The sequence below is a fragment of the Siniperca chuatsi genome, linkage group LG5 (assembly GCF_020085105.1).
Source record: "Siniperca chuatsi isolate FFG_IHB_CAS linkage group LG5, ASM2008510v1, whole genome shotgun sequence".
NCBI lineage: Eukaryota > Metazoa > Chordata > Actinopteri > Centrarchiformes > Sinipercidae > Siniperca > Siniperca chuatsi.
Genome location: NC_058046.1, coordinates 7,362,723 through 7,386,539, shown reverse-complemented (window position 1 = coordinate 7,386,539; position 23,817 = coordinate 7,362,723). Strand labels below are relative to the sequence as shown.

General features: G+C 39.6%; 1 protein-coding gene across 7 annotated transcripts in view; it reads right to left on the bottom strand.

Annotated features, from left to right (window-relative positions):
- unc5db (unc-5 netrin receptor Db) overlaps window positions 1-23,817 on the bottom strand; it is a 336,214-nt gene that overhangs the window by 168,487 nt on the left and 143,910 nt on the right. For 5 of the 7 annotated variants that reach the window (XM_044196320.1, XM_044196322.1, XM_044196321.1 and 2 more), the window contains one exon: window positions 22,292-22,408. The exons of 1 other annotated variant lie outside the window; for it this stretch is intronic. In XM_044196320.1, the coding sequence (XP_044052255.1) occupies window positions 22,292-22,408 (117 nt within the window). The remainder of the gene's footprint in view (window positions 1-22,291; window positions 22,409-23,817) is intronic. One more of the 7 variants, XM_044196323.1, reaches the window with a different exon arrangement.

The following is a 23,817-nucleotide window of genomic DNA, read 5'->3' as shown; positions in this document are numbered from 1 at the left end:
GACGTCAGCTCCTAGGTAACCGCTGTTTCACTAGCTTCTGTCACTCAATGCAGTCGCTCAATGAGGGTTTCTTTCATGAGCCTTTCTGAAAAAGTGAAACATGTTCCTGGAGCGACTCAAATGGACAGCGTGGTTATTGGGAGAAGTAAGTCTTTCTGCCAGGAAGGATTAATATTACTGCTGCATTATGTGTATGTTGCATTTTACTGCTGTAGATGTTTAAGGTTGAGCCAATTTAAAAGACTTTTTGGTAGTTTAATCTACAGAAATCATATTCCATAAGATCATTATATGTTTGTAGCGTCGCTGTTCTGTGAAAACCACATATCTCTGAAAGTCAACTTTCATGAGCTCAGAAAAACAGGCCTGGTTTCAGCTTTGTGACAATTCCTTTTCCAGCTAATCCAATGTTTTGTTTTTTTTTTTTTTTTAGTTTAAGAAGTAGGAGAATTTTCTCAACCCATAAAGGAACACTTCATCCTTCAGTTTATCAGAAACATTTAAATTCAAAATCACCACATTTGGAGATACATGGTTTTCACTGGACATTAAGGGTATGAAAAACTGTAATCTAAAAAGTAACCTGTCACTAAAGCTGTCATACAAATGTAGTGGAGTAAAAAGTAGGCTACAATCTGTAGCAATCAAGGAGAAATCACAGCTAGGTGTAACTAAAAACTGTAGATATAAACTTGACAGAACTGTTTAACTACAGTTTTTAGTTTTGCTGCTTAAATGTTACACCTAGCTGTGATTTCTCCTTGATTGCTACTGATTGTAGCCTACTTTTTGGAGAGTAGGCTCTCCATCTCTGGAGAGTTGAAACTCTCCAAAGGAAACAGAACCAAACTTATAGCTTATGAAATACATTTTTTTGATTTTTTTATGACCCGGCCCGTCCTATCTGCAGATTATCACTCATATAACAGTCATATGTGATCAGCACATCAAGCCTCCTCTGCTTCGGGTTGTTGTAGAATAGATTACTTCAGTAAAACTCAGTATCCACAGTCAGAACACTTCAGTAAGAAGAAAGGGCTGGTGCCCCCTCGTGGAGCCGACTCTGGCTACAGTATTTGCCTCTGAGACGTAGTGGAGTAGAAGTATAAAGTTGCTTAGAATGGAAATACTCAAGTGAAGTACAAGTACCTCATATTTGTACAGTTCAGTACAGTACTTGAGTAAAAATACTTAGTTACATTCCACCACTGGTCTAGGCAACAAGTAAGTAAGTAAAGTAAGTAAAACCTAACCAAATAGTTTTGTTGCCTAAACCTAACAAAACTGCGACTGAATCTAAAAATAATATGGCACAATTGTCAAAATCTACTCCACTGCCACAGCCCCTGTCATCCTGGAAACAGATTTATTGCCTTCACTCCTCTCCTCCATTAAAAGAATTATTGTTCACATGGGAACAAATGACACTGTCCGTCAACCTTCTAAAACAGCGTTGCAAATCTGTTCTTATTTCAGGTCCCATTACCACACTGGGCCACGGTGCCCGCAGTTTGCTTGTAGGGCTCACAATGTGGGTTTCATTGACAATTTTAATCTGTTTTGGGATCCATTTTCAGACAGAATTCACCCAAACGAACTAGGCTCACTAATGCTAGCTGCTAACATACAGCATGCGGTGCAGTCCTCTCCATGTGACTGACTGTTTACACTCTACACACACCCTAGAATCTCGCTCTCCTCCGGTTGGTATTAACACCTACACCGGTTCATACCCTTGTTATTAACACCTACACCAGTTCATACCCTTGGTATTAACACCTACACCAGTTCATCTCCCTATTCAGACAGTTGTGACAGATAGGGCTCCCTTTCCACATTGCACTTTTTAAAAGAGTTAACAACAATCTTCTTTACATAAAATGCACCACTATCCCATCACCAGTTACTATGTATAAGCTGGCCCTCTTAAATGTGAGGTCTCTCTCAAAAAGATTTTTAATCTAAATGAGTTTAGTTCCTCCACCCTCCTAGATTTCCTCTTCCTCACTGAGACTTGGATGGAGTGAATATAGCCAGCTTTTAGAATTATGTCCCCCAGATAATGACTTTTTCAGCTCACCCAGGCTTAGTGGTTGTGGAGGAGGTACACCAGTTTTGAGATTTTTAACAGGTGGTACAAATCCTGTCCTATGTATGTATGTATCAACCATCCAAACAGAATTTCATCTTCCTAACTGAGTTCTCTGAGTTTTTATCATAAATAGTTTAAAATTTTGACACAATTTTAATCTCTGGGGATTCAAATTTTCATGTGGACATTTAATCCAAAGCCAGCGCTGCTGAATTTATTGGAACTATGGACTCTTAACTTTACTCAGCATGTTGCCAGCCCAACTCACAACTCTGGCCATAACTTGGACCTAGTATTTACGCTTGGTCTGACCATAGCCTCTCTAGATGTAGAGGATTTGGGTGTCTCAGACCATCAGTGTATCAGGTTCTCCACCTTGTTTCACATCATCCCCAGTACTCATTTACCTGTTCGTTACTCCCGTTCTATAAATACATCTACTGCAAGTAATTTCTCAGATGCCTACAGAGCCTCCTCACACAGACCAATTAATCACAAAGATAACTCAATCTGTGGATACATCTTGGACTCTGTTGCCCCTCTGACAGTCAGAAAACCTAGAGCCAAATCTCATTCATGGCTGAATAGTGACAACCGTGCTCTTAGGCAACTACTGTATGTAGCAAGGCAGAATGTAAAAAAAGATAGGCTGCAGGTTTCATTTGAGATACTGAAATACTGAATCACTGTATTTTATTAAACCGTCTTAAGGACCAGGTTGGCATCCAGGGCACTGCCCTTAAGTGGTTTGCCTCCTACTTAACAGACAGAATTTTTTCTGTTAAGATTGGCAGCCTCCCCTCCACTACTGCCCCTATCACATGTGGAGTACCTCAAGGTTCCATTTTAGGGCCTATTTTATTTGCTCTGTACATGCTTCCTTTAGGCTCCATCTTCCGCAAGCACAATGTCTCCTTTCACTCTTACGCGGATGACACGCAATCTGAATCCGGGGGATTCCAACTCCATCACATACATCCTTAATTGCCTCCAGGATGTGAAATGCTGGATGACAAAAAACTTGCTTGTTTTTGATTTGATTTGAAATCCAACGTCAACATTCATTACCAATTCAGGAAGTTATATTACCTGAAAACTCCATCTGTGGAAATCAGGTACATGTTTGTATCCGATCACGTATGAATTGTTTTTAACTGTGAATTACAGGCTCCTAGTACTGTCTTATCCCGCTCTAAGTCCACACGCGTCCTTAATGAGCATAGTGCCTCAAAATTCTGTACACTGCTAAATTCTCCTGGCAATGTTTCCCGATTCCTCCAACACCAACGAATTGGTTGATTCTTTTAACTACCTGTTTTCTTCAACCTTAGATCTTATAGCTCTTCTGAAAAATAGACCAAACCCAAAGACTAGAAAACAGCCATAGTTAAATAACAGTATAAATGCAGAAGAGCAGAACGCAGATGGAAGAAATCAGGTCTCCAGGTCCACTTTGTGGCTATGAAACAGTTATTACTCCTTTATAATAGGATGTTGAAAGATGCAAGAACATGTCATTTCTCTGCACTTATTTCTGCCCATCAGCACAACCCCAGATGACTGTGGATCAGTTAGTTAACCCAGCCTCTCCTTGTGCCCCTGCTGATTGTGATGCTGATTGTGAAAAGTTTCTTTTGCACTTTGCTGGTTAGGTGGAGTTAATAAGATCTGATATCGTCCCCAATCCTGCCTTTTTAGATGCGGATCACCCGCTCAGGGATTCTTTGAGCAATTTTTCTGCTGTTAATCTGCCTGAACTCGCAGACATCATGTCTCTTATGAGAGTGTCCTCCAGCCCTCTGGACAAAATCCCAACTAGGTTCTTTGTGTAAGTTATGGATTGTATTGCGCCCCTTTTGCTAATTATTTTTAACAGCTCGCTGTCTACTGGCTGCATCCCAGATTACTTTAAAACCTGGGCTTGATACCACCCTCCTGGATAACTATTGCCCAATCTCCAAACTGCCTTTTATTTCGAAGATTCTCGTATACTTGTATCTAAGGAGCTTCTTGCTGCTGTGGAAAACAATAATACCTTTGAAAAGTTCCAATATGGATTTTGACAACACCACAGCACTGAGACAGCCCTTCTCAAAGTCACTAATGACCTATTAATGAATGCAGATCCAGGCATGTGCTCAATGCTTGTGCTGCTGGACTTAAGTGCTGCCTTTGACACAATTGATCATGGCATTCTTTTAGATAGACTGAGGCACTGGGTGGGCATATCTGGCACTGCACTAGACCGGTTCTCATCTTAACTGTCCAATAGGAAATTCTGTGTCAGCATTAATAACATCATGTCATCCTTTTCTCATATCAAGTACGGTGTGCCTCAAGGTTCAATTCTGGGACCAATACTGTTCTCCTTATACATGCTTCCCTTGGGTGATGTCATCCGCAGTCATGGTATATCTTTTCATTGTTATGTGGATGACACTCAGTTGTACCTCCCTGTCAAGCCCACTGACCATAGTACGCTGAGTTCTCTGCAGGACTGCCTGACATAAAAAATCGGATGTCGATAAATTTTCTTCAGCTCAACTCAAATAAAACTGAAATCCTTGTTATTGGGCCCAAACACATCACTAAACAAATACTGCCATCTACTGGTAACCTGTCACAACATATCAAGCCCGTTGCAAGAAATCTCAGTGTCCTGTTTAATAGCAATATATGTTTTGAGCAACATATCACTAAGCTTGTCCAATCATGTTTTTATCACCTCACTGCCCTTCACCCCTTTCTCTCTAAGATCCTTGAGAAAACAGTCGCCAATCAGTTGTGTAACTTTCTAAATAACAATAGTTTATTTGAGGATTTTCAGTCAGGATTTAGAGTGCATCATAGCACAGAGACAGCACTGGTGAAAATTACAAATGACCTTTTAATTGCATCAGACAATGGACTTGTCTCTGTACTTGTCTTGTTAGATCTTAGTGCTGCGTTCGACACCATTGACCATCACATCCTATTACAGAAACTGGAACATTTAATTGGCATTAAAGGAGGCGCACTAAGCTGGTTTAAATCCTATCTATCAGATCGATCTCAGTTTGTACATGTTAATGGTGAGTCCTCTGTGCACACCAAAGTTAGTCATTGAGTTCCACAAGGTTCTGTGCTTGGACCGATTCTATTCACCTTATATATGCTTCCTTTAGGCAATATTATTAGAAAACACTCCATAAACTTTCATTGCTATGCAGATGATACCCAATTATATCTAGCAATCAAGCCAGATGAAACTAACCAGTTAACCAAACCTCAAGCATGCCTTAAACATAAAGACCTGGATGACCTGCAACTTTCTGATGTTAAACTCAGACAAAACTGAAGTTATTGTACTTGGTCCCAAACACCTCTGAGACATATTATCTAAAGATATAGTTACTCTAGATGGCATTGCCCTGGCCTCCAGCAGCACTGTAAGGAACCTCGGAGTTATCTTTGATCAGGATTTATCCTTTAACTCCCACATGAAAAAAACTTCAAGGACTGCCTTTTTTCACCTACGTACCATTGCAAAAATCAGGCACATCCTGTCTCAAAATGATGCCGAAAAATTAGTGCATGCATTTGTTACTTCTAGGCTGGACTACTGCAATTGCTTATTATCCGGCAGCCCAAATAAGTCCCTTAAGACTCTCCAGTAGATCCAGAATGCTGTGGGACGTGTACTGACAAGAACTATGAAAAGAGACCATATTTCTCCAATATTAGCTTCTCTGTACTGGCTCCCTGTAAAATCTAGAATTTACAAAGCTTGTAATGGTCTGGCACCATCGTGTCATAATACCTTATTATTCGACTAGAACACTGCACTCCCAGAATGCAGGGTTCCTTGTGGTTCCTAGAGTCCAAAAGTAGAATGGGAGCCAGAGCTTTCAGTTATCAAGCTCCTCTCCTGTGGAATCAAATCCCAGTTTGGGTTCGAGAGGCAGATACCATCTCCACATTTAAGAGTAGGCTTGAGACTTTCCTCTTTGATAAAGCTTATAGTTAGGGCTGGCATGGGTGATTCCTGAACCATCCCTTAGTTATGCTGTTATAGGCCTAGACTGCCAGGAGACTCCCCATGATGCACCTCTTTCCTCCCTCCTTTTCTCCCTCTCCATCTGTATCAATTTGTATCCCATTACTGCATGTTACTAACTCAACATCTTCTCTCTCCCGTAGTTTTGTGCTTTCTCGTTTCTCTCCTCTCTCCTTCTGTCGCTTTCAGGAGGTATTTCTGCCTCCGGAGCTGCAGAGACTGGATCTGTGGTTGTGGGCCACCTGCTGTTGTGTTCCTGCTCGACAACTGCTACTACAGTTGTTATTGGCTCCTTTACTAATACTGTCATTATTATTCCTATAGCTGTCATTCCTATTATTACTAATTTATTACTATTAACACTACAATTACTATTATACTATTAAAAAATAATAAATTCTAGGTGGTATTTGCATTGTGCCTCCCTCTTACTAACTAACTTCTGTTTTGAATTGGTGCCATATAAATAAAATTGAATTGAATTGAAATGAAGCTCAGAAGAATTGCAAAAGTCCGATCTATTTTAAATCTTAGCGATGCAGAAACTGTTGTACATGCTTTTATCTCCTCACACCTCGATTATTGTAACAGCCTGTTCACTTGTCTTGATCAAAAAACTTTGACACGACTGCAGACTGTACAAAACTCAGCTGCTAGGCTGTTAACCAGGACCAAGAAGTACGACCACATCACACCTGATTTAGCCTCTTTACATTGGCTCCCTGTTTATTTTAGGATTGATTTTAAGATCTTGTTGATTACTTCTAAGGCTCTTCATGGCCTGGCTCCAGACTATATTTTAGACCTTGTAATCCCTATGAACCTTCACGTAGTTTGAGATTTTCGGGCAAGGGTCTTCTGTCTGTTCCTGATTCCAGGATGAAAACTAAGGGGGACAGAGCTTTTGCCATCAGGGCCCCGAGGCTCTGGAACAACTTGCCCGAAGTAAGTAATGCATTGTCCACGGACTCTGGAGACCAGGGATTGTGCCCCATCTCAGATCAGCAGTTAGCATTGATTCTTTATTAATATTTAATCACGGCCACGATCTATGCATAATATCCAGATTTTTTCTTTTAGCAACAACAGCACAAGCCATAATAATAGCTGTGTTTTCTAATCTCTTGTGTTTTCCATTGGGCCTTGCTATACTTACCCACAACATTTTTTTAACTCCCTTTGATGTCCACTGAGGCTTAACACAGCCATTATGATTATTACTACATCCAAATAGCTCTGCCTGACAGTCTGCCAAACTCATTCATTAGTTAGTTCTCAAATGGCAAAAGGATGTCACTAACACTGACAGATGTAACCCCAGGGGTTACATTCCCATTGAGGCACACATGCTAAAAATGTATGTACTGGTATATTATGGTGAATGCAGTAAAATTCTGTACTTAATGGCATACGTAAATTAATGACAATAATGGTGAACTAAATTTGCACTGCTGGAAAAATTTCAGCCTCATTTTTCTTCACTGTCAGGGTGCAGTCTGCAGAGAGCAGTGGGAGCTGTGAGCAACCACAGCCCACTTTACTCACCACAAATACCATTAGAAAAACATTGCTCTCATCATTCAGATCCCACCCCATGGTCCGAGTGATGACAGGCACTACACCAGAGTTACTAGTGCACAACCAGGGGGATTATAGTCAACTGGATAGCAACTCCACTGCTTCTTGCATCTTTAACAAATCATATTAAAATGATTCTTAACAACAGTGGGTTAGACCAAACTTCTGAAATAGCTGTTCTTAAACATTTCATCAAGTTCTCCTTGGCTTGTGGACAGAAAATGGCAGAGATATAGAGAGCACAGTAATAAATCTATGCCATTTATAACAGCACCAAGGGAATATTTCAAATCATTTAAATGTAAGGTCAAAAGGTTCTGCTACATATCCCCATCACTGTCTCTATCTTTCTCTCCGGTAAGAGAAACAGGAGCATAATAAAGCAGCCAATGCACAGGAGGAATATTAGACTAATGAAAAGCTCTTTCCTGCCTTGGCTGCTGGCCCATCTTGTGTACTGCCTTGCGTCTACCATTTCACAGCATGGAGCTGTGAAATGGAATTCCTTTGGCAAAACAATAAAGCAGCCCTCCATGATTGTGCGTCATGCACTTCAGCTCCACAAAAAAAGCAGTGGCAAACAATGATGACTCAAAGGGAAGTGCACAGTGTAATATTGTATGTGCATATAGAATCACTCAGGTGTAAGTAGCTCATTTCTAAGTGGCGCAGTGCATTATTCTGCTTGTTTGACAAAGGACTGGAGTCTTTATGTGCTGGCATGGTGTTCCAGCAGTATCTTGGCTTTTACAATGAGATAAAGGGCACTGGGCATGAGCAGCAGGTCCTGGAACATCATGACATTGTGGATGATGGAAAAGGTGGTAAGTAGTAGGCCTGCCTGCTTGGAAATATGAGCAAAAAGCAAACCCCTACTGATCAGGAGCCAAAGCTGACAAGTGCCCCTTGCTATGGCCTGCAGCACATGGGGTGGTGCTACACCCAGGCAGAGTAACACATGTATCAGTTAGCAGTTAGAGTTGGGTTAAGGTAGGCTTATAATAAATGCCATTTGTTACTCCACCCAAAGTGTCACTGTAGCCCAAGCACCAGGCCACACTTAAGACTCTTAGAATTTTTTTTAACGGACAGTATGCTTACAAAAACAGGTTTTAAGAAGAGACGTCTGACAACTGATATTAGCTAGACAGGTTGTTTCATAGTATAGGGACCTAATGGACAACTCTTCGCCCCTATATGACCCTGTAGAACTGACAAAAGTTGCCTCAGGACCTCAGTGTATCATCTAGCTCTGAAAGATCAGATCACTGATGCCCCTTTTTGATCACATAGTACCAAGAGCTAAGGAACCCCACGAATTAAACTCAGGAGCTGAATCAGGAACTAACTCCTTTTGTACACTCCTGTTTGCGTTTCCACCTTATCTGAAAAACTGTTAAGAATAGGCTAATAAACAAAAAGAATAACAGCTAAGACACAATTTTGCACATGACAAAACAACAATACAGAGACACAGTTATGTTTACTATGATGTCTCCAAAATAGCGGCTGCTACTCCCAGGGGTTTCTGGGCCTTTAGAAAGTACCACTCAGATAGAACAAGGACTCAGGCCAGGAACTAAAATTAATTTACTAAATTAATTATTTACTAAATAATTTTTAGACCCTGGTTCTGATGGTCAAAATGCAGGTAACGTTCCCAAGTTCCTAAAAGGTTCCTGCGTTCCTAGAGAGGTTCCTGCAGTAGAAAAGGGCTATAACATAGCGGCGCTCTTGTGTTCACTTTGTCAACAAAAATCATGTGACGATAAATTTACCATGAGGATGAGGTGACTAGAGTTGAACGAAAAATTTGTCTAAAAAATTTACAATCAATTAATCGATTAAGTCAGTTAAATTTTCCAAGCAAAAATGCCAAACATGCCATGGTTCCAGCTTCTCTAATGTAAAGATTTGCTGCTTGCTATCAGTGATAGTATAGTAAATATCTTTGGGTTTTGGACTGGGAATTGTAATGGTTTTATTATTTTCTAATATTTTATTACACAAACAATTAATTGATAAAATATTCCACTGATTAATTGATAATGAAAATAATCGATAGAAGAAATTATATCTGGGTGCACCTCACCTACTGCCCATTTGAAAGCATAATAGAGTGCATACGGAGAAGCCATATGCAAATTCAAAATGAACACTATGATGCACTAAACAATTTCACGTCTTTGAAAATCACTTCACAAAAGGCACAAAATCTCAAGAATGGCAAAACTGTGGCAAAAACTAGTATTGGCATGCCCTCTACATTTGAAGTATCAGAGTAACTGCAGTGGCTGTGTGATAAGTGACTGCATCCTATAATCTGACCATCTACGAAAAGTCATGTCACACTGATACTATACAGTGCAGCTGTCCAATCTTCTAGCTGAGATGTGCACCTTCAGAAGCAAAAAGCACCAGGCTTGCGGTCCTTACGTTAATAATAGTTTCTTGTCAAGGGAAAGCATTGGCATGGTAATGTATCATGTCTTACACACTTCTACTGTTTTATTACGAATTATCTGCAGTCGATTAATAAATGTCGTACTGGCTGAGTCCCACAGGATGAGGGGCAGAGAAGCACGCCCTGATAATAGAGGGGTATCCATCATGTCTGCCAGTCAGGACACCGCAACTGCCACTGCCACCCAGACTCATGAAGTGCATGAGCAAGGCAACAGTGGCTAATAAGGATGACACTGTGAACACCTGGAAATGATCTGATGATGAATGTAGGAGGCACTTTGTTTACTTTGCCCATTATGATGCATAAACATTAAATTAATTTGTCATAACTGTTTGTGCCTAAAATCTGAAAATGAATTTCAGTAAGATTTCCAACTGTATTATGAACTGTAGTTTTTATGATTTAACCTAACCTTAACCCTAACAAAATCCTAATATTACAGAAATGATAGAAAGCAAAGACTTTAAGAGGTCTGACTGTACATTTAGGCTTCCAAGTTTTCAGACATGGACATCAATTTTGCACCGAGTCTATTTCAGGAAGTGAATATCATCCCACTAGCAGATTTGATAACAGGGAAAAGGGGTAATTTGCAGTAATAGTTTAAACATCCATCCTCTACAGGCATACATTTAGATATTTAAAATCAGAATTGAAATTTATAAGCATAAAAATGCTTTTCCCCACAAATGAATTCAGTCTAAATCATCCAAGAACTCTCAAAGGACAACAAGCTGTTTTTCTGACATGTCATGAATAAGAAAGGCCTGTGGGCTCTTAACGGCCTGTGGCCTACTGCAAAAACAGAAAGCTCAGCGCTCATTTTCCCCCAGTGCTCCAGTAATAGGCCAGTGGAAATAAATGTAATCACTGCACTTTGTTCTCCCCAGTGATATCATTTCTTCTTATTACTTTTCACCCCCTTCGCCTCTCAGGCCACCATCAGAATCTCATTTGATCGTATTTACATTCGCTCTGGCTTCAAACCCCGGTGATGCTGAAAAGCAATTACTACTTCAAGTTGCTGTCTGCCAAAGAGAGCCACACAAGATGTCCTTGCCAAACGGCAGAGGATTCCTACTCGGTCTGCGGCTGACATTTAAGCTCTTGTCTTCTGTAAGCACGCTTCACTACATTTAGAAGCAAAGAACTGATTATGACAAACATGGCCTTTAAAAGAGGCCTTTGACCAGGGACAATCCCAACAAAGTAACATTTATCAGAGTTTAATATCAGAGCCGCTCAAAGCCAAGCAACAGAGGGAAATGCCATTTATCAAATTGGAACATCATCTGAAATCTCACTGACTGTCTGGATGGAAACCTTCACCAGCCTCATGAAATATAACTGAAAGTCAAAACTGTAAATTGTGATGAAAGTGCAGACCTGCACCAGCCTGGATACTAAATTAAAGGGGCACTCCACTGATTTTACACATCATGTTCAGTTTGCTAATCATGGAGAGTACAGCCTGAGAAAACAGTTGTATAATATCTCTTGTGGCTGTCCAGCGATATTTCTGAAGACTGAAAAATTAACCCTGATGTGGTGTCATCAGTCTTCTCTTGAGCTTGGAAACTACTTTCTTTTCTTTTTTAACAGAAAGCCTGCATTACAAACTGGGGATGTGGAGTTTGAAAGACATGAGCATCTAATAAAACATGCTACTGAGTTGCAGTATGGGAAATGTAGGACTTTTTTGGAGCTTGACTCACTTGTGTGATTCTGCATTCTGAGCTTTAGTTCTATCCAAAAATGTATTTATAGCGTAAAACCAAAGACAGCTAATTGTGATGGACCTAGTCACTTCTATTGCTGTTATGGAAAACATAAACAAAGGAAATAGAGGTTTAAGAAGACCAATGACTTTGTGTCCTGTTGTTTTCTACAGTAACTGATTAATTTCATCATTTCATTAAGTTACATTTCAATTTACCCTGCAGTAAATCATAAAAACATGATGATGTAACACTTTGTAACAGCTACTGGATGACGCAACAGACTGCCATGAAGGACGCAACCATAAAATTGAAAAACTTTAATTTTATTTCCCTTATTGCAATGTCCATACCATTAAATGTAAACTCTTAAGCAACCCTGTTCCCCATTGATTGTATTGCTTTGCAAATTGAGATTCAATTACACTGTTCTTCCAAGTGAGCGCAGAGCAAACGACATCTATCAATAGTAGGCTGCTCGGGGGACAGATGCAGTGGAGGATAAGCGAGATAGCCGGACCTCCTTTGCTGTGCACTCTTTGTTAAATTACCCAAGGTTAGTGCAGCGTACTAAAGGCGACTAAAGCAATTAGTTTTCAACCAGTTGGTCAATTGTCAGAGTCTGCAGGCGGAAGAACCATTGTGTCTACACATACAGTGTTGTTTTAGACCAGATGGCAGCAAACAAGAATCATATGTGAGCATGAGCAGTCATGCTCAAGACAGTTTATGGAGGTTTTTCTTTATTTTTATTTTTTACAAATAGCATTAATGGATTGTGTGAACTAACATTTCTCATCTATCTTTTGAGTTTTGGAAGGCAAAACACATCTAAAGCAGAGCAGCTATATGCACATGTTACAGTACAAGTTTGGATAAAGAGCAAAACTCCCATCTTTATCATAACTAGAAGAGCAATAAAAGAGGCTCTTCCAATTAATGCTGCTTTTACAGTCACTGTAGCAGTGTATTTTGTAGCACTTGATGTTTCTAAAGCAGAATCAGCGCATGGGGATTATAATAAATGACACAGATTTAAGGTTTTATACTTTATATTTTATGTAATCCATTTTGCCTCTTAAATCTCGTCTGGATATTTGTCTTATTATTTTTTACTTGTGCCTTTTCACTTGAATAAGAGACATGTGTTTCTCTATTCCTGTCCTCCCCTGTGGCAGATAGAGGCAGAACTAAATGTGGAATACTCCGGATGCCACTGAAGTGCAACAAAATGTCTAGAAATGGTTTTCGAAACCTTTTTGTCCTGCAGTTACCATTCTGCTTTCCATACAGCCCTGCGGGCTACTCATTACTCAGGGACTTAAGGTAGTGATGGACTACTTAAATTTATTCCACACAGTCTGCATATACAGCATGCTTCTATCAAGTTAGAGTACCTCACCATCGATGCAGAGACTTTTCTAAAGAAAATCAGTAGTGACATTTTATGACTGTGGTTTTATTTCCTGATATGTCTCCACTACCTATTTGGGTTCTCCTAAACTAAATAGCCACCTGGTGTTCAAATTCTGACTGAATACAAATCTCATTGTTTGTTCAAGCTAAATAGCTCTATTTGTTGATGGATTTGTCAGCTCCAATCAATGCTTTTGCATTAATTAGGCTTTATTCAAAATTCATATTGCTGCAAAACATCATTGATGCAGTAAATATACAAGTGCCATTGCCTATGAATCATGTTGAAATGTTCCTCTTTCAAACTCCTGCTCCATCTCAATACTCACACTAATGGCAGAGTGTATCCTTACTAGCGGGTGACGTTAAAAGCTTTTTAGTGTTGGGAGGTGATTTCTGTTACTTTGCAGGAGATCTTTGGCTTGCAGAGTGGATATGGATTTCCCATGCCCTGAGCATAGAGGGGTGGGCGAAAAGAGATGACTCTTATCTCAGTGTGTGTCCCTCTGCTGAGAACATGACATTAAATTGCCATTCTCAAAGGCCAAGACAAGGCCTTGTTACTTATAGTAGGCATGCAATTACTCCTACGTCAGTGGTTAGATATTTACCACAGGTCTCTAGAGACAAATTTGACTCATGCTTTATATCACATTTTTTACTTTTTAAGAATAGATGTTAATAGAATAGAGTTATGAAAAGGGCTAACATGTTTTGGTGGTTTAATCAATTATCAACAGTAATTTATGACATTTATTATTTTTATTCATTGTAAAAGTCATTTACCAAGTAAAGTTTTTTAACACTTTAAATGCAAAGATTTGCTTCTTTTCTTTGTTGGTCAATGTAAACTGCCTTTATTTTCAGGTTTGTGGCATTGTCACCACCTGTCTTAGACTACTCAGAAATGCCATCAGTTGGCATGTCAGTGGCACTATACATGTTCTGGGACAGCTTTTGTGTTGGCCTGTATCTCTATAGGTTTTAAACGCACAGCAAATATCAGTATATGAATGGAAAGAGCAGAGAGTGAGTGTTCCAGGGATGTCGAATGGACAATCTAAGCCTTAGGAATGTCAAACAAATGATAGTGTAAAACAAAAAAAAAAATTCTAATTCTTATAGATATATCACTCATATTGTGATTTCCTTTTTCTTGTGGAATGAATATTTCCTTCTATTTTCCAACCCATTTCCCGTTTCCCATGGTGCTATGAGTGTTTTAAACAAAAAAGTATAATGTTGTCATGAAGACATTGAGCTGTCTCAATGGCAAGACAGCTATAGCTGTTTGGTGAATCTGCACCATGGATTATCATGCTGCATTAGCTACTAGCAGTTCCTGTTTGCACTGTAACCACTGACAAACACAAACATCACTTGAATTTGTTTTGATACTGAAGAAAACACCTAAACGTAATGATTATTGTGTGAGAGAATTACCTCAACTCAATGTCCACTTGCAAGATTTTTTGGAGCTTTCAACTGCATCTCATAGTCTCAGTGAATGGAGCTTGCTCAGGTTTATCATTACCAAATATTGGGGAATATCTGTGTCTCTGGTATGATTTGTATGTGAATTTGTGGTGGATATTGAACATGCTAGTATGTGTGCGATGTCTTTATGTTCCCATTTCAAATGGTTCAAAGGGTTAACTGTAAATTTATCAAGTAAAAAATCCAACTGGTTGCTGTTTTCAGCCTTTCAAATGCAGATGTGTGTTGCTATTCTCTGCTACATACCGTTGTAAATGTAATACCTATGAGTTATAAGGGTATTTAAACTTAAGGGACTAATTTCAGGTAAATTACTGATTAATCAATTAATCGATGTATGTCTATACTTGTTCTCAAATAATATGTTCCCTGCCAGCATAAAATATAGCATGTGCCAAAGGTGAAGGCCAGAGGGAATCTCTTTATAGAACACTTTAAAGGACCTCCAGAAAGTAAGGGAAGCATGACTACATCATGATCAAACCCTGGTCACTGCTGATCACTCAATTAATGGTGTGCTTTCACACCACTTTTATAACATAAAATGAATGTCATTTTATGTTATAAACTGTAGGAAGAGGCACGCTGAATCATACGGACACCAGTGGCTGACATGACATGTTCCCAAACAAGCAGCAGCTTCAGGCCAGTGAGTTGTAGTGCATGCCACATTGTTTCATAACTGCTATTAAATCAAACTAACGCTAATGCAGCTTAAAAAGACAAACACAACAGCAACAAAAGAATTATTTTCCAGGTATGCTGTGTGGGCACAAGCCACCGCATATCAGCAAAGATGCAACATGGCCCACAAGGTTGAGATGAATACATGTTGGTTTACATGGGAGGGTTGAGTAATCCGCAGCAGTGCTGACCCTGAAGAACTCTGAGATTGTATCAAAAGCCAAAATGAGTTTCAAAAGAGAAAATTTCAAGCATGAAAAGAAGGCAGTAGGAGGATGCCTTAGGCACACAAGGAACTGAAGAGTTACACAGCCACTACCCGCCAAGTCAAAGCAGAGTGGAGTACAATGCAATATTTATATTCTAAATGCTTTACCAGGTCACAAGCCAAGCTGTCAGGACCTCTCAAGTCAAAAGAAAACCAGTGAAATAGCCCACTGTTTCCCCTATCAAACTCCATACTCATTAAAACACAGAGAAAACAGGCTTAGTATGGTACAACTCCAAGACTAATGCATTAGTCACTGATGAATAAGACAAAAAAAATTGTTGTGAACAGCCAGTGAAAGGTTGGAGGGGGAACACATATGCCAGGTGTTTCATCACCTTCCAGCTAAGAAACTCAGAGGAAATGGCAGCAGCTGTCTGCTACTGTATCATCAAAACATGGCCGAAACCATCACTGCACGCTGTAAACTAATGCCTGATGTCTCTACCATGGTGACAGGCTTTAAATGTATTTTCATATTACCCTCGGTTTCACACTGGCCACGACTGTCGAGAGGCTGGTTCTGATCATTTGTCAATCCAGGTTGATACTTGCAGTGAGTAATGCCAGTGAGCAAACAGACTGTCAAAAACAGATAGACCATAAAACAGAGGCGGTCAAGAAGGTGCCTTTGAAAGCAAAGCAGGGAGCTTTCTAAAAAATGTGTAGTGACCATAAAGCAATGAAACCATGGTGATACGATTGGTGGCCTCTGTCTCACACTAGTGGCGTTCTTTCTCAAAATTAAGACTACACTTCTCATAAACTGTTCCTTGTCGCCCTATTTTGCCCACACTGAATTTATTTTTTTCACCAAATTTTCATTAATTCCCTGAAAGCTTTACTTCAGTACAAGACCAACAGTGGAATTAAAGAACACTATGACATTTTGGGAAATTTTGTGATTTACTGTCTTAACGCAAGTTTGATAGAAGGTCAATTTCATCTCTGTGCATATAATGAAGCAGGGGGAAACAGTTAGCCTAGCTCATTCAAACAACTCCAAAGATGCCTTTTTTACACATTGTATGAGTGAATTTAAATTGATATTTTTTGACCAACAAAAGCTGGATGCAGTCACTATAAGAAGCATCTCAAAAGCCCTATCTTTAACGTGAAGTTGCTGTCTTTGCACACTTTTGTAAACCTGACAAAAGCCCAGCAAATTTGAGCTAATATATGGACGATCTCAGTATTTAGAAATAAGACAATTTGCTGGAGAACAGTACATTTATTTTTAAGAGGTCAATTTCAATATGACACTCACCCTCACATTTCCAAGACTTTTTAGTAACGGTATACCCCACAAATTCATAGATATCTAAAATCTGTGATTCAAAACAGACTCAGGCAAGCTAGATTTGAGATGTCACAAATTCGCAATGCCACCAGCAAAGAAACCTGAAACCTCCAGCGCAGAGCGAACTCAGTACAATACAGAGCGAGAGTTTGCACTAAGTTAGCGTAGTGAAAGTTTTGACAAATATAGTAGTGTGCAGTTTTTGGATGTAATCCGGACCCTGGCGCTTCCTTCCACTATCTACTAATGTTACATAATAACAATGTGAACACAATGTAACATCGTAGCAGATATTATTGTATGTTTAATTGCCACTAACGCTGTCTCAGCCACTGCCAGTTACAAGCTAACAAACAACATAAACAAATGAAAGATGCTAACTACACTAACCATTATGATATGTCTGCTAGTCGCCAATTTTGGTAACGCGCATCGCTCTCTCACCATGTATGTATGTCTCTCACCCACATCCATGCTCTCACCGGCACCGGTCAACCTAACGTGCAGCGGCGGTGGGCGGAGTATTCACAGATCCAGAATTTAGTAGTAGTAGATTTGCTTCCAGTCCCTTTTCAGAGTTTTTTTTTTTTTTGCTTTTAATGTGGGATAACCATGTTAAACAAAATATTAATCATAGCAGAGTATTTTTACATACTTTAAAACGTGTCTGGATGGGAACTTTAACTAAGAAATGAGCTGTGTGTCCCAGACCATGAACAGGCAGCACAGTTTAAGAGCACAGAAGTCCCCCTCAGACTAATAATGTTAGCGTGCATAAAATTTCAGTTCAGAACATTGAAGCTCCCTCCCTAGTCTTCTACAAATCATATTCATCAAAAAAAAATTGATTTACTTTCAGGAACACTAACAACATGTACATATGCACCAACGAGACAGTGAGATTACAATATTTAGGTCTAATTTACAACAGTCTCATGGACATGTCTGCCATAGCAACAACTGTGAAAAAAAGAAAATCATGTCATGGAGACAGTTCACAGTATGTGTTGGTAACATCATATTGCTTGGTCTGCTGCTGGTATTTTGATCGGCCAGTCAGTGCTGTTGACTTTAGATTTTCATATTTCCTCATTCTAAGCTGATAGTGGTCTAACACTGTCTCTGCCCCCATCAGAAGACATGTACACAGTAAAAAAAATGATGTGAAGCTGCCATAATGCAAACTCAAAAGTTTGAACTGAAAAATAAACTCTTCTAATGAGGAAAGTTACTTTTCTGTCTGTACTAGATGGTGATCAGGAGCCAAATTCAGGTCAGTCAGTCTGTCAAACACACAGTACCTCCCTTCAAAACTGTGGCACTCGCTCTGAGGCGTGTGGGCTAATCCATGTGTGACAAATACTGTTTTGTTAGCAATATTTTAGCTACAATTAGACTGAGTTAGTCAAGTCATTTTTTACAGATCAGATATGAGTTTCCAAAGCTGCTTGATACTAAGACATTGTGCTCACTCAAGTCCCATCTGTGTGGTGCTTTAAGTGTCTAATGTGTGTTTCAGCTGCAGTTGATAATCTCTGAGAGACTAATTATGTTTGAAGGTTGAATATTTTAGTAAATTGCGATGCTAAAGGCAGCTAATTTGAGCTTTTCTCCACACTCGGCACTTGTAAGGGAAAGCAGTTTCTTAAAATAACTTTTACATGATTCTGTTGTTACTTTCGGATATCTACTGTATGGTGCCACGGACAGAAGAGCTGTTTGTGTTCAGGTCAAGATTTTAGGGTATACTATTAGTATGTATTATTAGTTTTTCAGTGTATGTAACAGTTGAAAGAACAATCATAGTAATATTCAAGTTTTACATTTTTTGTCAAATACTGGGTACACTCTAAAGTATTTACAAATTAGTTAATATACACTAACTTTTATTGAGGGAATAATTTACTAAAAGTTCTGAAAATGCCAAATCATACTGTATCATCTATAAAGATTTGAAAGCATGCAGAGAAGAATTTTCCCACCTAAAATAACGAATGAACCTGTTCTAAAATCATCCTAGTCACTGGTTACTTATTGGTAGTCTGTGTTAGTGTTTCTGTAGAGATGTTGCATTCTGCCTGTTACGCTTATTTCTGATTGTTCTGGTCATCTCTGGGCAACCTGCTGTTAAAGGTTATGTGAGCCTGCAGCGCTGAAAAAAAATGCAAGTACAGCAAGGAGGAACACCATGCAGACAAGGTGACACAGAGCTGGCCTGTTTTCTGTTGAACAGATACGTGCTGGTTAGTCTAGCTAGCTGTAGCTAGTGCTGGGTTCTGGTAACTGTGTTCAGGGAGTCTGGCAAATTCATTAACAACGTTTACAAATGGTTGATAATAGATTATTGTATCTCTTAGCCTTTCCTGTTTTCTTAAAATGTTGTACATTTTACTAACACTTTCATGTGCAGTAATCATGAAGTTAACCCTATAACAACCACTCATTGTCTATTTTTGATTGCTAGACCCCTGCAATAAATTTGGACATTACATTTTCATTGGACTGCCAGACTGCTTTAAAATGATGGAGACACCATATTCTTAAGGTTCGAGTTGTACACTCAGTTGAATTTTTGCATATTGCATATATTACTGTATTATTAATGTTCATAGTCATGTAATTTTGCATTGTACTAGCAGCAGTTCAAAAACGTTCTACTTCTACTGTCCAGTTGGTGGTAAATGGTTAAATCATTTGTAATTTTCTTTTTTCACATTATTAGTCATTTACAAAAAAATATTTTAATGTAATTTATATTATATAACAGATTAATATAAAATACATTTCTTATCACTTTCTTATGTAAATAAGTATTTTGTTAATGATTATTTCATCATTAACTAACAGTTTATTGGTGTCTTTCAGCAAGTTTGTGATATATGAAAATATATTTAATTAGTCACTTACAAATGTAAATACATAATTTGGTAATCATTCGATTCTCATTAAATCTTGGCTTATAAATAACTAAATGATGAATTCTATATCTGACACCTTTCGTCTATTTCTATCATTTTTATCCTCTGTAAATTACATACCTGTACATACATTACCTCTTTTTACAGATATTCTCTGTCTAGTACATACCTGTACATACATTTGTGCTTATATAGATTCATTCTATAGTTATTCCCAATACTCATTTATACAATTGAAACAAAGCACCATGACATACAGTTTCAACATAAGGCAATATGCAAATCTACTAGATACTGTATACCTAGTACAGTGACACTATTTTTGTATATATTTAGAGATACAGTACAGTTTTTAGTGTTAGTTTAGTTCATAGTTAATCAGAATCAGAATCAGAAATACTTTATTGATCCCCGTAGGGAAACTCTTTGTTACAGTAGCTTGCCTTTACGTCAGTGCACACAGGAGAAAGTACTAGCAAACAATATGATACACTATAAAACACTATAAAAACAGGTCAGAAAATAAATTAAGTATCAGGTCGGTATAAGATAAACTTAGTGTCAAGTACCGGTACCGGTTGATGATGATAGTACAGTATACTAATACAATGTAACAAAATAAGTAATAAGTAATAAGCAGAGGTGCATGTACTATCGAGAGTAATAGAGGTATATAATATCAATAACAATAAATAAGAAAAACTAACATGGGAAAACTAATATTGCACGGGAGTAGTACACAGAATATTGCACAATTATTCAATTATGGCGGAGATGTAATGATCAATGTCCAGTTTAGTGACCTAGGGTCATACGGACTAACCCTTAGAGGGAGGAGTTAAATAGTTTGATGGCCACAGGCAGGAATGACTTCCTGTGGCGCTCTGTGGTGCTTTTTGGGGGGATGAGTCTTCCGCTGAAGGTGCTCCTTTGCTTGACCAGCACGTCATGGAGTGGGTGGGAGACACTGTCCAAGATGGCGTGTAGTTTGGCCAGCATCCTCCTCTCTGACACCACCGCCAGAGAGTCCAGCTCCACCCCCACAATGTCACTGGCCTTACGGATCAGTTTATTGAGTCTGTTTGCGTCCGCTACCCTTAACCTGCTGCCCCAGCATGCAACAGCATACAGGATTGCACTGGCCACCACAGACTCATAAAACATCTTCAGCATTGTCCGGCAGATGTTCAGTTTGTTATCCAAGTGTACTCCCAGGTACTTGTAGTCCTCCACAATGTCCACACTGACCCCCTGGATGGAAACCGGGGTCGCTGGTGTCTTGGCCCTCCATAGATCCACAATCAGTTCCTTAGACTTTGTCGCATTGAGCCGCAGATGGTTCTGCTCACACCATGAAACAAAGTTACCCACCACAGCCCTGTACTCAGACTCATCACCACCGCTGATACATCCCACCACAGCAGAGTCATCAGAAAACTTCTGAAGGTGGCAGGACTCTGTGTGGTAGCTGAAGTCCGTGGTGTAGATGGTGAAGAGGAAGGGAGAGAGGACAGTCCCCTGAGGGGCCCCAGTGTTGCTGACCACGCTGTCCAACACACAGTGCTGCAGGCGCACGTGCTGTGGTCTGCCAGTCAGGTAGTCCACAATCCAGGACACAAGGGGGGCATCCACCTGCATTGCTGCCAGCTACTCACCCAGCAGGGCAGGCAAGATGGTGTTGAAAGCACTGGAGAAGTCAAAAAACATGATCCTCACCGTGCTTGCCGGCCTGTCCAGGTGGGTGTGAATGCGGTTAAGATTAAGTTAAGATTTTAGTTATCAATGTTTTTATTATTTTATTTTCATATCAACCTCCTGATATTATAGGGTGGATACCCAACCTGAGTCGATGGTACCCACTGGGTCCAAAAATTTAGAAATGATGTTTGGGTTCGGGTCGGGTTCGGTCACGTCAGCTGGGCTAGCCTACTTGACATAGCCACTTACAAAAAAAAAAGAATAAAAAGGGGGTTTGTTTGAACAGTAGTCCATTTCTAAGGGTGTCTGTTGAGTTGTCTTTGAAATGAGTTGCTCTACATACAGGGAAGGAAATACATCTAATAACTATTTTTTCAAACTATTTTCACATAGCTGTGTCATTATATTGAGGTTAAACTGTGTTCACTAACCCAATATCAAGGGTTTTATTAAGAAATCACCATACAACTACAACTAATATATGTAAAGATGAAAACCCTTCCCCTGGCATTTTCTACAGCACCTCTGTGTGTGTGTGTGTGTGTGTGTGTGTGTGTGTGTGTGTGTGTGTCAACCAATGGTCACACACAGTGTGGTCCAATGACTAACACGTGCCTACCAGCGAGACAGAGAGGTCCTCCAGGCGGAACAGGACACAGCAAGCGGAGACTAACGCTCGGCACTCCATTCATCACAACTTGTCCTTCAGCACTGTTCTGTCCCGGTAGGCCTGCTGCTGCACCATGGATCAACAGAGGACATGTGTGAACAGCTGACCCAAGGCAATGAAAGTGGGTACAGCAACAGCAGAGAACCATCAGGGTTGGCATATGAAAGACCATACATCAGGCATCCAAGAAAAATACCTGTGATCTATGTATTGGAGAGGGTTTTCTACAACTACTGGCCGTTCCGTGGAGGCAGCTCACATTGCTGGGTTACTATACTGGCTGCTATCTTAGCTAAATTAAATCTTGCCTTTCAATCTTTGTCTCTATGCTCTCTGATTTACTGCACTCCATACTGACTTTAATGTAACAAGTCAATAACAAAGCAAGCACGCAAATGCTCACATCACCCAGGTTGTGCCTTATTTGGTGAAGAAAAGCTGAAAAGGCAAAGCAGAAATACACATACTATACAACAAGATTAAAGTCTACAGCCATGCTAGCAGCTCTGTGAGACTATAGGCACAGTGGTGCTTTGAGCTACAGGACAACATCAGCATGACATAATGCTCACAATGACAACGTGAACATGCTGATGTTTAGCAGGTATTATGTTTTCGTTTTAAAAATGACTTTTTTGGGCATTTTGCCTTTATTAGGCAGTGACAGCTGTAGATACAGACAGGAAAGGAGGGAGAGAGAGAGGGGATGACATTCAGCAAAGGGCCATGGGATGGAATCGAACCTGGGCCGCTATGGTAAGAACTCAGCCTTAATAGTATGCGCTCTACCAGATGAGCTACTGGGGCGCCCAGGGCAGGTATTATGTTTACCTTGTTCAACATCTTAGTTTAGTGTGTTAGCATGCTAACATTTAACAACTAAATAGCTTAGGCTGATGGGAATGTTATTAGTTTTTCAGGTATTTAGTCATAAACCAAAGTATTGGACAAACTGAAATTTTGACCTGATGGTGGAGCTAAATGACAAGTCAGGGTATCACCAAAGTTATTACAATTCATCCTGAAGAGAACATGAATGTGTGGACCAAATTTCATGGCATCCTGTAGTTGTTGAGACGTTTCACTCAGAATCACAAATGTCAACCTCATGCTGGCACTAGAGGAAAAGTCAAGGGATCACTAAAGTCAGTAGGATTCAACCTCTCAGGACCATGAATGTCTGAACCAAATTTCACTGGTGGGCCAACTGACATTGCCATCCCGCTAGGACGGCTAATAAAAACAAAAGGTGGTCAACATCACGCAATATACAGAATAATGACACTCGGATACCTTGGTTCCAATGGATGGACTATGTAAGATTCACTCAGAAACTCCAGTCATTCAAAAGGCCATTTACTTGAGATCAGCTGACATAGATTTCAACCATGACCCATACATCAACAGGACATGTTTTTCGATAACAATATTGAATTCTCTCGGACTTGATAAGAAATGAGGCCTCGCCTTTCACT